The 15,147-nt window shown below is 38.0% G+C and overlaps 1 protein-coding gene across 13 annotated transcripts in view; it reads left to right on the top strand.

Annotated features, from left to right (window-relative positions):
* The first annotated feature begins 37 nt into the window (after positions 1–37).
* Positions 38–15,147, top strand: part of LOC100890089 — a 109,611-nt gene continuing 94,501 nt past the window's right edge. For all 13 annotated transcript variants that reach the window (XM_030983031.1, XM_030983032.1, XM_030983027.1 and 10 more), the window contains exons 1-17: positions 38–166; positions 998–1,186; positions 2,199–2,341; positions 3,000–3,118; positions 3,766–3,902; positions 4,678–4,872; positions 5,336–5,565; positions 6,239–6,375; positions 6,900–7,021; positions 7,814–7,993; positions 8,983–9,167; positions 10,422–10,561; positions 11,486–11,619; positions 12,142–12,336; positions 13,088–13,326; positions 13,993–14,120; positions 14,801–14,937. In XM_030983031.1, the coding sequence (XP_030838891.1) occupies positions 59–166; positions 998–1,186; positions 2,199–2,341; positions 3,000–3,118; positions 3,766–3,902; positions 4,678–4,872; positions 5,336–5,565; positions 6,239–6,375; positions 6,900–7,021; positions 7,814–7,993; positions 8,983–9,167; positions 10,422–10,561; positions 11,486–11,619; positions 12,142–12,336; positions 13,088–13,326; positions 13,993–14,120; positions 14,801–14,937 (2,718 nt within the window). In that variant the 5' untranslated portion in view covers positions 38–58. The remainder of the gene's footprint in view (positions 167–997; positions 1,187–2,198; positions 2,342–2,999; positions 3,119–3,765; positions 3,903–4,677; positions 4,873–5,335; positions 5,566–6,238; positions 6,376–6,899; positions 7,022–7,813; positions 7,994–8,982; positions 9,168–10,421; positions 10,562–11,485; positions 11,620–12,141; positions 12,337–13,087; positions 13,327–13,992; positions 14,121–14,800; positions 14,938–15,147) is intronic.

The raw sequence follows: 15,147 nt of genomic DNA, 5'->3' as shown, positions 1-15,147 counted from the left end.
CTTGAGTATGCACATTTCCCCCTTTCTCTCAGCAGGTGATGTGCCCATCTCTCTGTCAATGCTGGTCCCTAACGCCACAGCGCTAGAGTTCCTCCTGGCTCAGCACACGCCCTTCAGTCGTGACCTCATCGATGCTTTCATCTACACTCCAATCAACCCAACAAAAGTGAGTATATCAATGATTAATAATGATAATAATGACGATGATACCGATGATGCTGATGGTTGGGGTGATGGTGATGATGATGATGGTGATGGTGATGGTGATGATGATGGTGAGGATGATTATGATGATGATGATAATGATGGTGATGGTGATGGTGATGGTGATGGTGATGGTGATGGTGATGGTGGTGGTGGTGGTGGTGGTGGTGATGGTGGTGGTGATGGTGGTTATGATGGTGGTTATGATGATTGTGGTGATAATGGTAGTGATGATGGTGAGGATGATGATGGTGATGATGGTGAGGATGATGATGGTGATGATGATGATGATGATGATGATGATGATGGTGATGATGGTGAGGATGATGATGGTGATGATGGTGAGGATGATGATGGTGATGATGATGATGATGATGATGATGATGATAATGGTGATTTTGATGATGGCAGTGATGATGATAGTGCTGGTGATGATGATGATGTCGATGATGGCGATGATGAGGATGATGATGTCGATGATGGCGATGATGAGGATGATGAAGGACACTCCCTTTAGTCCTGACATCATCAATATTTTCATCTACACTCCTATAACATTTGTAAGGTGCTAAATCCACTAGATAGCAAATTCTCATGGCGCACTTATTGAACCCCCCCCCCCCCAAAAAAAAAGAGAAAAGAAAAAGAGATCACATAAAAGCATCTACATTATAAACAAAGGAACACAAGTAAGATAAAACATGCAAAAATGAATGAACAATTTATTACATGTATATGCCAAATTAAACACATATGTTTTTAAGATAAAAAATGTATTCCTTTTATGTTGTAGCTCATTGAGCTGGCTATATCAGACAACTGGAACACGACTCTATGCACTGAAGAGGGTCTGAGGATGCTGTTTGTCTTGCCGGAGGGACTGAACGTGACGAACCTACAGGGGGCGCTGTGCAGTGTGGATTTTCAGAAAACCCTGACGGAATTGCTGGAAAATGGTGCAATTGAGAACATTATTTCTGTGGTAAGTAAGAGATAGACATGAAGATATGTTCTGGCATCTGGCATTAAATCCACAAGACTTTTAGTTTTCTTTTCCCTTTAAAGCCCCACTGCACTAATTATAGCTACTTGCGCTCTTTCTATATAGTAAACAATGCCTAAGCAGTGACCGTTGGTCCCCCATGGTCCCCTTTTTCTTATGATAATTGAGAATTGATTTGATGAGATATCCAACTGTCAGTTACCATGCAGGGAGGTCTAATATCTTTCGGCCAAACTAGAGCAGATAGGCTTTTAAATAAAAATAATAAAAAAGGGATTGATTGTAAATCATCAACCAACTTTATGTTATTAAGCCATTGTCTATATGTCTAAAGGATCCTGGAGGTTCCTGTGTTAAGCCTGTGGAAAGGATAAAGCCCGGCCCTCCACTCAGTGTTATTTAGGGTACACATATGCATGTTCCCTCCTTTTGAAAACACCCCCTAAATCCGGCGTGTAAAGTCAATAGGGCCAGATTTTTGTGTACTACGAGCCGGACTTTGGTGCGTGAAAAGTACCTCTTTACCGGACATTTTGGTAACACGCATGGTATCCCTCCACAGGTTAAAATTTAGTGCCAGTTTAAATTCTGGCTGTGCCACATTTTGAAAACTTTGAAAAGCTTATATAGCATTTTGTAACACTGATTCTATAATGTTGATTCAAATCCTGAATTTAATCAAAATGTTGTACCTGAGTATATGTATCAAATTACAGAGCCTCAATCAAAACATGTGGGACTTAAGATGAGGAAAGTGTCGACTAAAGTTCCATGTACAGTCAAACCTGTCTATATCGACCACCCAAGGGAATCACAAAAAGTGGTCTTTGTAGACAGGTTCCTTTAGTACATGTTTCAATGAGAAACCATTTTCAAGGGAAACAAAAAACTGTGGTCTTTGTAGACAGGTGGTCACTAAAGCAGGTTTGACTGTATAAATATCTTTTCCATGTCTATTCCATGCTATTTTTATTCTAAACATTCTCTTTAGATTATTGACCAGTTGTACCTGAGTATCATACCAGAGCTCACTCTTCCAGACTTTGATTTGACAGCCTTGACAGACCTCATCCCCAGGATAATCTCTGGGGTACGAACCGGAAACATGCAGAACATTGGCCAGTACTTTGAAAGGTTCGAGGAATACTCTCATTTTTTTCAAAGTTGATTATCTTGATGAATTTTTAATGCACATTTGTTTAGATAATCGGATGGCATTGTTTAATGCACTGACAAGAAGTATGCCATTGGTGTTGGAGGTAGGTCTTCTCTCCCTTCTGTGCCATTGGCGGCAAATCCAGCCCAAACATTACAATCATCATCTTTAAAAGATCATTTGTCATAAATTTGTTTGCCTAGAAACTCAAATGTGTATGTATCCTTCAATTTGTTCCCACGCAAGAGATTTTATCCCAATGTCAAGAATTAAACATAGAATGATCATTCACAATTTGACTCTTGAAAGTCTGTGTACCGGTTCAATCTGATTTGCCAGTCATAGTTCCAAATCTTATGATTCATTTCAATAACTGCCCTTCCTTATCATGATGCTACAATCTCTGCGATTTTCTTGAACCAGCTTAAAGATGTATAGAGCTTTTCACGTTCAAGTTAAGCTTCTAAGTCTTTTATATGAATCAAGGTTTGTTTTATGTCCCCGCAAAAAAGAAACTAGATTTCAGCTGTAGAATATTTTCTTTATTTGTATTTTCTGTAAAAACTGATAAGTATTTGATGCTGGCATTAAGCTTAATTTTTTGTGTGATTTATAATTCTCATTTTTATCATATAGCTTGAACAGCCTAACAGTGATGTTTTCCAATGAAACATGGTACCAAGATACCATCAGACAGCTCCAGTTTATGGATTTCATCACAAAGACATTCGCAGATAAAATCATAATGCTGGAAGGTAAGATTGCTCTACTTTTTACACTTGGGAAACTTAAAAAAGGGATGAATATGAACGTCTCTGTGAATAAGAACATAAGCTGGAGAAGTTTGACATGATTATTATTTTTCCCTCAGAAGTTAGGAGGCTCTGTTCAATTATGTTATGTAAATTAAATCAAGAACAAATTCTGCATTATTCCCTGAGACCAATATGCTAAAGATTTTTTTCTTTCCGATCCACTTTTTTTCCTATTCATGCCATGTTGGTACCACAATTATGGGCTGTATATAGTAAAATTATTGTTCATATTTTTGTAATCCATTCATTTCTCATTTTGGGTGTCAATAAGAAATATTGTACTGAGTTATTTGATAAGACAGTCGCTAATAAGTTGCGCTTAACATCAACTGTTCATAAGACGGAACCCAGGACTATATTATTGTAGTACATTGCATGTTAAAGATACAAAATGGAATGAAAAAAGGATCAAACACATTTTTCCCTCGAGGTTTTCTGTAAATTGCAACATGCCACTATCCTTCTGAACTTGATTGTACTCAGGTTGGTAGTCACTCTTACTTGAGCATAAAGGTGTAGTGTCAGATCTTAAAAGCAGCATGACAGTGCAATAGAAACGGTTAATTTGTTTCGCTTTGGTTATTCAGGCCGCTCCATTACTTTCCCTGAACTTGGTAACCTGCTGGCAAACTCCTCTGAGATTCAACGGATTCTTCTTGATGATTACAGCGTGAGCTTTGGCATTGTGGAAGCGATGATGACCCTCAGCCTTCAACCTGAGAAGGTAAATTGATTCGTTTTGTTAATTCAATTATCAGCGCCATGTTTCATAGAATTCGTTATCAATAACGAATGCCAAAATGCTTTGATAAATTTGCTCTCAGCCAATCAGATGCAATGATGACCCTCGGCCTTCAACCTGAGAAGGTAAATTGATTCCTTTTGTTAATTCAATCATCAGCGCCCTGTTTCATAGAACTTGTTATCAATAACAAATGCTAAAATGCTATGATAAATTTGCTCTCAGCCAATCAGATGCCAAGGTTTCAGTAGCTTATAACAGTTATTGTAACTTGTTATTGATATCAGGTTTCATGAAACAGGGCCCAGGTTTGTTTAAATCATTAGAAATCAGTTCTCTGACCTACCCACTTTGGGATGCTATGTATGCTGTCAACTATTGATTTATTATCTTTTGCATATTCTTAATGCATTTATCACCAGTTGAGAGTAGGATGCGCTGGATGTTGTGTCAGACTTTTATGCAGGTCTTTCTTTGTTATGAATACCCTAGATAGTTGAAAAAAACATGTTAAAAAGCAAGCCATCCAGGCATTACATCATGGCTTGTTTTGTGAACCGACGTATGCATATAGGGTTATGTATAGGAGATTCTTGGTTTGCTCAACCAAATAATGACTGCTAAGAAAGCATTTATATGCTGTTTTGTTTTTGTTTCACAAGTGCGGCTCAAGCATTTAGAATTCAAGTTGAATCAGCGCCTTATACATATCACATATATCATTTTTATTATTTAATGTGCTTTTATTCTTTTACAGTTGATATCGTTTTTCAACATGTCGAACCCCTTCGTCACGCTGTGTGCTACTGGCCAGTTCTCATCGTTCTTCTACTCGCCTCTCAATCCTGAGTTTGACATCAGCAGCCTCGAGCAGGCCGTTTGTAAGATTGACTTTGAACAACTGGTGATGGAATTCAAAGATCTTGTGTCTTTCGATGAAATTCTGGAACAGGTAAAATAATATACAAACGTATTGTCTCTTTGGAGACAGAAGGGCATTTAACATGTCAAACAATTTAACGCCCATCTGGCTCTTTTTGCACCTTTGTATTTTCAGATCCAACTCTTTGCCTCCACTCGACAAACTGCTTTCCTTTAACTGGACCTGAAATATGTAATAAATGAAAGATTAAACCAGGCCATCTCACAGCTAATCATGAATCCTTTAAAGCCCCACTGCACTACTTGTAGCTACTTTCTCCTTCTATATAGAAAACAATGCGTAAGAGGTGCCCGTTGGTCCCGTATGATCCTCTTTTTCTTTAATATGTTATTTGAGAGCTGAGTTGATAAGATAACCACTAGTCAGTGACCAGCAGGGTGGTCTAATCCCTCCTGGCGAAACTAGTATGGACGGTTTTTAACACTCATAAATTCACTTACAATTATCAAATGTTGTGCCTTTGCAATTACAGATCCAACTCTCGGCCTCCACTAACCAAACTGGTCCCTATAACTGGACAGCGGCCTATGTAACAGACGAGAGGTTGACCCAGGCCATATCACAGCTGACCGTGAACCCTCCACAGCTGACCTTGGATGAGGTCTGGGTCAACAAAACTCTGGAAACATTGATTAGTTTGGGTGACCGACTGAACAAGGCCCAGGAGAGGCTCAGTGGAGTTTCACCTTCAGATATATCAAGGTAAGAACTATTTGAATTTATCAAACATCTCTTTATTGATCAAACTTGCACAGAAAGATTAGACATCATAGCTCAAGACAATATCAAACTACAGGTAGATACAGGGCTTTAACAAATGACATCTTGGACAGCATAAAGAACATATGGTTATAGTAAAAAAAAAACTTCTTGAACAAAGCAATACCATATGAATTACATTTATCATGGTGCAGTGTATTAGTCATACACTAAAGGAGAGGCTTGTCAAGGTAATATATCATTTATTTGGAGTTAGAAGGGCATTAAATCTGTGTTAAAAGTGTATGAGTTAATATCCTTTTAGCTGTAAACAGATGATATATACCTAGATTCTAGGCAAGGATTAAAAAATCGATATTAAACCTTAGATATTAATCCTCATGGAGAGGCTTATTGGAGCAGTATCTTTGAATCTACCAAATTATGACAAAAGATATTAGCAATTGTATGACAGGCTTGTCAAGGAAATTCCTTGGATCTACCAAGTTCTCTGTATGAATCAAAGTCATGAATTCTGGCTTCTAGACGCTTTTTGAGCAAACCTTAGAATGGATTTGTATATATTCTGCTTAAAATAAAGACGTATGTCATTTCCCAAATGTGATAATAATGATTCAGTTGCTTTTTCAGTAAAACCTAAGTGTTTTTTCTCCAGTTCCTTTGATAGTCTAGCTGAGATTCTAGAGCAAGGCATTATGGCCAACCAGTCCTGGGCGATCGAGATGGCTTCTTCTCTCAGGACAATAAATGGTGTGCTGGGATACACCAACAACAAACTCTGGCCGCTTCCAGGTATACTCTTTAAGGCTTGTTGTTCAGATATGTTGCACAGACAATTTCAGTAGCTTATTACAGGTATTGTAACTTGTTAGTGATAACATGTTTTATGAAACAGGGCCTAGGTTGACTTTTTATTAACCAAATGTCTGCAGGACCATAGTTGTCATTTTGTTAGTCCTATAGGGATATTGGAATTCAGTATTTAATGGTTAAACAAAGGGAAATGAAAAAATTTCAATTGCCAACTAGTTGACATGGCAAATTTATTCAACTTGGTGAAAGTGGTGGTTATTTTACCTTTCTGCTAAGATAGCATAAACGCTTGTTAGTAAGCAACCAGAGGACCGACGGCTTTAGGTCCTCTCTGAGAGACCTGGTAATGAGGATTAATGCCTTACCAAAGGGCACTAGCACATCGCCTTGTTTTTCGAACCTGGGTTGCCGGATTACGAGACCACTGCTCTACAAACTGAGCTATCGCGCCTCCTTATTCATATAACAGCTTTGATTGAATGTTTGTGATTTCTATCTTGAAGGGAGGAACATCACACTGCAGGACCTGCTGCCACCTGACATCGCTACCTACATTGAATCAACCTCTGACCTCACCCCAGATGTCATAGCATTGCTTCTCCATTCGTCCGTCAATACTGCTTCAGTAAGTCGAGGGTTCAGTGACACAATGACGTAACTCCATATTTTGCCAAACGAGTATCTGATATTAAAAAATGTTCAGAAAATTGTGGGCTTTCCAGGAAACACATAGACTTAACTCCACCCAATACCCAATTGAAGTCAATGGCTAGTGAAACATAGACTTAACTCCTGAAGGCCCAAGTGGACTTCTATCTTTAAACCACTTTTTCTCAAAACGAAAATGGAGTTAGGCCTTTGTGTCACTGACCCTTCAAAGTCTTCTTTGTATTGTGTTTCTTGTGGAGGTGTCGTGGTACGGTGGTTCATTCACTTGACTCTCAATCCAAGGGTTGCTGGTTCAAATCTCAGCCCGGCACTAATGTCCTTTGGCAAGAACATTAATCCATGTTTAGCACTCTCCGACCAGGTGTAAATGGGTACCTGGCAATCGCTGGGATAATAATTATTGCAGGGCCTTTACGAAGAATAGCATTGAAGCTGATGAGGCTTCACTAGGTAAATAATAATATTATTATTATTATAATTATTATACTAAATTATGCAGTTAATACTAATTGAATACTCTGGGTTTCAGCAAACCTGTAGGCCTATCAAGAAATAGCCCCTCGTCTGTCGGAGAGTTTTCAGGTGAGGGAAAAGTGAGAAAATGACTTTACCATATGGGGAAATGTGAGGCATTACATAAAACTGAGTTAATCCTGGTGATTTCCAACACATGTTATTGGGTAAAGACACACGGAACGGTGTCAAATTCCAAATGAGAGCAAACTTCTATGTGTCTTTAACTCCACAGTTGCTTGTTGCTAATGCTACTTGGTTAGACGCGCTATGCTCGGATGCTCAAAGCCTTCCCTTGATGCTTCAGCTGCCTCCCGATGTGGACGTAGATGCGGCCCATCAAGCTATATGCTATATAGACTATGATCAATGGACTGATTCTTACGAGCAGGAGATACAGAGTATTCTGATTGAGGTAAGAATATGCAATAGGGAAAATTGTGGAAAGGAGGAGTAGGGGAAGAAGGAGAAAACTTTGGATGGACAGTCTGCTGAAATTGTTAGAAGAGAAAGGAGGGAAAAGCTGGGAGGGGTGCTAATAGAGAAGGCTAGGACCCGAGGGTTGTGGAACAGCATGATCGTCAAAGTAAATTGATATGGCACTTAAAGAGAGAGAGAGAAGATTATGTGTAAAGTCTCGTTTAGATATCAAGTGGTAAACCACCACAAAAACTAACGCAGCAGGTTTTTATGGTAAATTAATGGGGAGTGCATGCGACAAAATCCTACGCATATTCACTTACACATGTACCTTGTGTTAAAAGATTCATAAATGTGAAGTGTTTGCACTTTTATACGTCATGACATAAAAACATAGTAGTTTTGCTGAGTCATATCTGTATGAGGTGTTGTGGTCTAGTGATATGTCTCCCTGCTAGTACATGGTTCATATCCCTGTCCTTAAAGACTTTGATGTAGACTTTGTATCAATGGACTGTAGCCTACGTGCAGAAGATACAGAGTATCTTGATAGAGATGAGATTATGTGTAAAGGCTTGTTGAGATATGACTGGTAAACCATTTGAGTAGTGCCAAAAGGGAGAAGGCACTTAGAAAAAAAGAAAAAAAATTAATGATATTTTCATAATGACAAACAGGAGAGTTATCCGCAACTACGCCACAAACCACTGACCAAACTGTCGAATTTAGATTTGCATTCAGGTTTTGTGTGAGGATGCTAATGGAAATATACAGCTTTTACTTTATTTGCCCTTAAATCTTATGAAAACTAGAGCGCTAACCATCATAAATATTTTAAGATTCATGAAATACTGCATGTAAGCTTCTTTAAACTAGTGTTTGAAATCAACTGCCGAGATAACCCAGCTGTTTGGATACGTGTCGTTATGGGTACACATGATACCTCAGCACAATATAAAGTATATTGGGGTTTATATCTTTCAGGTTGAGAGCGGGAAAGAAGTGAACTTCACATCTATCACAGAGAACTTCCAGAAACTATCCCTTGGTATCCAGACCCTCATCGAGAATCCACCGACGCTGCTCAAGTACAACGAAGAATGGTTCCAGAGTATCATCCTACGAACCGGGGCTATTCTTCAGACCACCTTTAACGACACCCGGTTCTAGTAAGAATTATTCACGGTTGATCTCTATTTCTTTGTCGCTTTATTTTCCCTTTTCTATTAGTCTTGATGAAATACTTCAGGATAAATATGCCTGTGCGATACACAGAGATAAAACTACACATTGTTTTTACACAACGCTGTATGAGGTACACATATATGTATATTTCTTCATCAACATTCAACAAAGTGATTTCTTTTTAATGTATGAACAAACAAACAAGAGATTCTTGCAAGCAAAATAAAAAAGTTGCCAATTTCAGCATGATCTCAGCTTTCTTACCCTTGATTTTCTTCCGAAATTTCAGGGACCCGTTATGTCTTGTTTTATTTTTAAACCTATAAGATTTTAGAGAGGATTTCCCTCTTGATATTTTTTTTGCGCTCATAATTTTGTAGGTACTTCAGCAACATGTAGTTGTATGAAAACACACCCTCAGAGCCTAACATGCACAGAAGTTTAATTACTACTAGGTGAATCACAGGTTCATATTTGACATACATGTATGTACATGTATCTGAGGAAATTAAGGCACAAAGGTGCGTTTTAAAGGGGCAAGTTCCCCGTATTCCAGAGGGCGTTCAAAATACGTACGCACTGGCGGACGGTGCTATAGCTGCCTATTGACACCAACAGAATACGGCTCTTACGCAGATGGCATGTTCCGATAACTACACTGGCGGGAACATGCCCCTTTAATAGGACAAGTATGTCCCAGCCCCATATCCTAACAAAATGGTCCTACTGTATACCTATGTAATAAAATAATGATTTTCTTATAATGTGCATATCGCATTTAGAATTTGTCCATTTTTGTGCCAAGCTATATTTTATTGAGTTACAGAGAAGGTTGAGTTCTGGGAAGAGGTGAAAAATAATTTGTGAGCGTTTTCATTGTTATTATACAAGTGTGGAAGAACATCAGATAGAACATGTTCCCTGAGAAGCATGGCTCTTCAAATGCCTTTATGTTCTAAATATGGCATGTAACAGCATAAAAATTGTGACAGATTTTTATGCCACATGTTCATCTAGTCCCATATACATCTTTCTGTGTTCAGTGTAACTTTACCAAGACTGGGCTAAATTTCTTATCATTTTGATGATTCAAGAACCTTGCAATACACACAAATACGTATATGCTGGATTATCAACCTTTTCTGATCGATTCCTCACCGTTTCTTTCACAATGCAATCGCATGACCAGAACTCAAATTTTATTTTTAAGTGTTGGTATTCCTCTTGTTCTTCTGTAGCACGGACCCTAATAGCATATCTTTACTGTTGAATGAGATGTGGAATCAAATAGCAGTTTCCGATCCGTCGCTCTTGATTCAGGCCAGGATGAATGATTACTTCACACAAATAATCCTCGATAATCTCAAGATGTTTCCAGGTATGTACAGCACTCAAAGATTAAAGTGACTCGGTAAAATTGCCTCAGATTCTGAAACAAAATCCTGGATTTAGCTCATGCTGCAATCATAATTATCAACCTTTAGGTCAGTCAGGAATCCCATGACTTTTACAAGCCGATCACCTGTCTGATTATCAAGACATTTATGATTGGAAATAAAAATTCCTTTTTCTTTTTCTTATAGTTTTTATAACACTACAGTCTATTGGGTTAAATGAGTATGGTAAAACCAGTCACTCAAAGATTTTTCACTTTTTTGAGGCACTTCATGATCATTTTGAAACACAATTTTTTTAGGGTTTCAATATTACACAAGATCACAGACACAGATAACAGGTAGGGCCATGCATCTCAGATTTAATATTGATAAAGGATGCCTTTAACGGTTTGATGGTTTGTTTTTTAGCCTTGAGCAAATGTCGCCAGAGTGAATGTTGGATCACAGGAAAGCTCTGATCTATATGTATGCTTCTGTAGCAATCGCTACAGGCTTTATAATGATGTCAAAGATACAGGGCTAGGTTTAAATTTGCACTTGGACATAAGGTTGGGATTATAAGCAGTCAAACCTGCTTTAGTGACCATCTGTCTACAAAGACCACATTTTTAGTTTCCCTTGAATTTGGTTACTCAATGAAATTGTACTTAAGGAACCTGTTTACAAAGGCCACCTGTCTACAAAGACCACTTTTTGTGTTTCCCTTGGGCGGTCGCTATAGACAGGTTACACTGTAGTATTAGGATGAGGTATAATGTTTGGTAGAGGATTGAAGTTCGGAATACTTAAAGGTGTAAACATCTTTCTTATTCCCAGAAGACAATACTTGTATGTTAACATGATTTATAAGTATATTTAATAAATCAATGTATCTAATATTCACGTTTATCTATCACATTGCGCAGGCCGCACCTACACCTTCCCAAAACTGGATGAGCTGTTTGGTGATACAACATATGTGAGAGAACTTCTCAGTCACAGTGACATCGCCCCTGAGATCATTGACACATTCATGATCCTTGCCGTAGACCAACAGAAGGTAAAGCTTCATCATGCCCAAAATTCTGAAAAGACTGAGAAGTTTTTGAAGTGTTAGTCTTGAGATAGAGATGCCAAGTTTTTAAGCCCCTTGCATGGCTTTTCAGTGCTAATGGAAGGTATTTCTTTTCTACAAAAGTGTTCAAATGGATACTTGATATGCTGGCAATCTCATTGTGGTGTGAAAATATGTCAGTCTGGTCAGTTCTCAGCATTCTTCCAGCTTTCAACTGACCCGTCCAAAGACAGAATATTCCACATTATATTCCAAATACTAAGAATCTTGCTCTACTATTGGTCAAAAGTAGATCATGTGATGAAAGATAGTTTCGCCCATCAATCACTCTGTTGTAATTTGTGTTTCGCTGATCTCTCAAATTAATAGCTTTGATCCATAGAGTGACAATGCGCATTATCACTATTTGGAGTATCCGAAATGAAGGTGGGTTGCAGTGTGTACTATGCCATTTTCTCTCATGCAGGACTTTTAACAGTGTCCGACACTCCTATTCTTGTCTTTCAGATCGTGTACCTGGCAAGCACTCCTAATGTGTTCGTCGAGCTGTGTCAGACTGGTCAGTTCTCAACGTTCTTTCAGCTCCCTCCCGATTCACCTACCGATATCACTCTGGTTGAAGATGCATTCTGCAAGACAAACCTCACGTTGGTCCTAGCCGAGCTGGACCAGAAATTCAAGTTCTCTGAGACTGCTACTAAGGTTAGAAAACTAGGGCCTGTATTTCAAAAAAAAAATATTCTCTCTTTGGGCTGATATTTCTCAGCTTTGAATACTTTAATACATTTTTTCTCTAAAAAAATGGTAATTTCTATTTTTTTTTTAAAGCTGACCATACTTTTCAAGATTTTTAGATCGGTCGCAAAGGACAATACAACATTTTTTTTTAGGCCTAAGATGTTGTCATCAAGTTGCTAGCTAGGTTTTAGGTCGTCAACTTCCGATTTTCAAAGCTATAGATTTTGAGTTTTCAGAGAGCTGTTACTCCTCTGACAGATACTAAAATAGCATATATTGATATTGATATTGATATAATCTTTGGCTTATAAGCTCTCCCTCGTTTATATAATTCATCTATTTAATTCTCACTTCCGACAGGGTCTTTAATCTTTATTTGGTTTGTAATGAGTATTTTCAAACTTGGTATTTTGTTAATTAACCAAATAGTGTTTCAATCATGTGTCACATTTGAGAACTTGTGAGACAAGTTTTCAATCTTCATGCTATTTATTTGTTTAGTCTTTGCTGTTCAAAGAAATTTACGTTTAGAATTTGGGAACTCGCTTTCTATTTCAATTAGAAATATAAGCCTCTCCTTATCTGATAGGAATGAATATGCATTTTTGTATGAGATTTTAGGTAGTTAAACCTGCTTTATAGAGTTTTTAAAAGTTCTCATTGACAAGGACAGTGTGATCCAGCCCTCATTATTTTATCCTATTTCTCCATGAAGTTCCAACGCATCATCAGCAGCGACCCCACCCTGCCTCCATTCAACCAGACCGCTGCTTCTCTTCGCATGATAGAGCTCTCAAACCTCATCACGGCCCTCATTGAGACCCCACCAACAGTGACCGTTGACCTTGTCTGGTGGGAGAACGTCTATAACAGGTCCGAAGTCATTGTCATGCAGTGGCTGCAGAGACTGACCGAACAGGCCATGAACGGTAGCAGTGTACCTGGACTTGAGCTGTGAGTTAGATGTTTGAAACGTAAACATTTTGTGACAACTACGATCATGAAAAGGGACATTCATATGTCAGTAATTTTTTTTAATTGAAAACACATCTCTTCCCAATTTTGTAATTCCTTTCAATTTAATAATAATGTTAATAATTAGATAAATTTATATAGCACAGCTACTATATAAATATACTCTAATATGATGTGATTAAAACAAACCTCCTAACAGTGCGACTTTACAGACACACAATAACAAAAATATTCAAAAGCTCCTGAAAGCAAGTGCATCTTCAATAAAGCTCTGGAGACAGCAACAAATGAGACTTTTCTTATGTCGCTGGCAGGTTATTCCTAAGCTTTGGAGTGGTGCGACTGAAAGCGCAATCTGCAAGAGTTACTTTTGTTTTTGTTTGAGGTAGCTTGTCCTGAGTGTGTAATTTGCAAGTTACGTGCATATGGATGTGATTTAAATGATAATAATTAAGACGAGTAAGTCAGGGCTTGACCATTCAATGCTTTGTTATTAGTTATAGTGTAAATGTGTATACAGGAGGATATAACTTTAGGTTTTCTTATCTCTGATAGCTGCACAAGTTGTGAATATTGGAATATTGACACATACTTGCACATAAGTGTATATAATTGTGAATTTTATGGAATATATTCTGTTTCTAGTGTGCTTGCTCAGCTCGGGACGTTGGACATTCCTGGTTTTGATGTGGATCAGTTTGAGATGTGGATTGGACAGACTCAGCATATCCCAACTCTTATTACACAACTCCTCAGTGGTCAAGCAACCAATGGTAAATCATGCCCGTATTGTCGTAACGTCACTGTAAAAAAGCAATAGGGTGAATTTATGATTAACAGCACCCTCACTGGCAAGCATCGAGTGGCCAATTTTTCAGCTTGCGGGTGAACATCTTTCAACCAGTCCAGTGTGGCAAAATGCTAGCCACCTATTGAAAAAAGCAGTGTGGACTGTTTTTTCTTCAAACTAATCCAATGAGATTGATTGTTCTGATATCAGTGCATAGTTTCTATTGAATTTGGATGTCAAAACCCACCTATCACTGAAAAATTTGGCCTGACTTGTGGGCAAAATCAATACAAATGGCCATTTTGGGCAAATGACCATATTGTCGTTGACGGTGGTCAATTTGACCACTTTTTTTAGCATCAGGACACATTCTTACATGGAATAAGCCCATCAAATCTCCTTTCTTGATAATAATGATTGGAAAATAACTCCTCACTACAGGAGACCATAATGGTCAGTTTGGCCCAAAGAAGACTCATTCACATTTTCATTGACATATTTTTATATTCTGTTTGTGAATGACATATGTTATACTATTTTCTCTACTTGGAAATGAAATAGTTATATTAATTTTTGTTTTATTTGCATCAATTGAGATTCATCATAACAATATACATAATCACACAATTTTTGTTTACAAATGATTTATTTGCACATTTATAGTGAGTACAGCTGTCATTGTACCCATACTGCAAGAGCTCTTCCCCGATCCCGATCTCATGAGGGAGCTTCTCAACTCAACAGGACTACCTCAAGATGTCATAGAAGTCTTTCTACAGATGAGACTACAGCTTACAAAGGTATGGTAATTGAAGAATATATTTTATTCTGATGACTTTTATTTGTGACAGTACTCTAACCATTTCCAAATCTATCTGGTTTTAAAGAAAAAAGGGAGGGGGGGGGGGGTCTCTTCCCAGAACCAATTGTCATTGGGGTGCTTCTCAACTTGACTGAACTTCCTAGAGCTGTCACAGAAATCTTTCTACAGATGAGATTACAGCTTACAA

This window comes from Strongylocentrotus purpuratus, unplaced genomic scaffold, assembly GCF_000002235.5.
Source record: "Strongylocentrotus purpuratus isolate Spur 01 unplaced genomic scaffold, Spur_5.0 spur5_scaffold_13, whole genome shotgun sequence".
Taxonomy (NCBI): Eukaryota; Metazoa; Echinodermata; class Echinoidea; order Camarodonta; family Strongylocentrotidae; genus Strongylocentrotus; species Strongylocentrotus purpuratus.
Note: the sequence above shows the minus strand (reverse complement) of the source record. Positions and strands in the feature narration are given on the sequence as shown.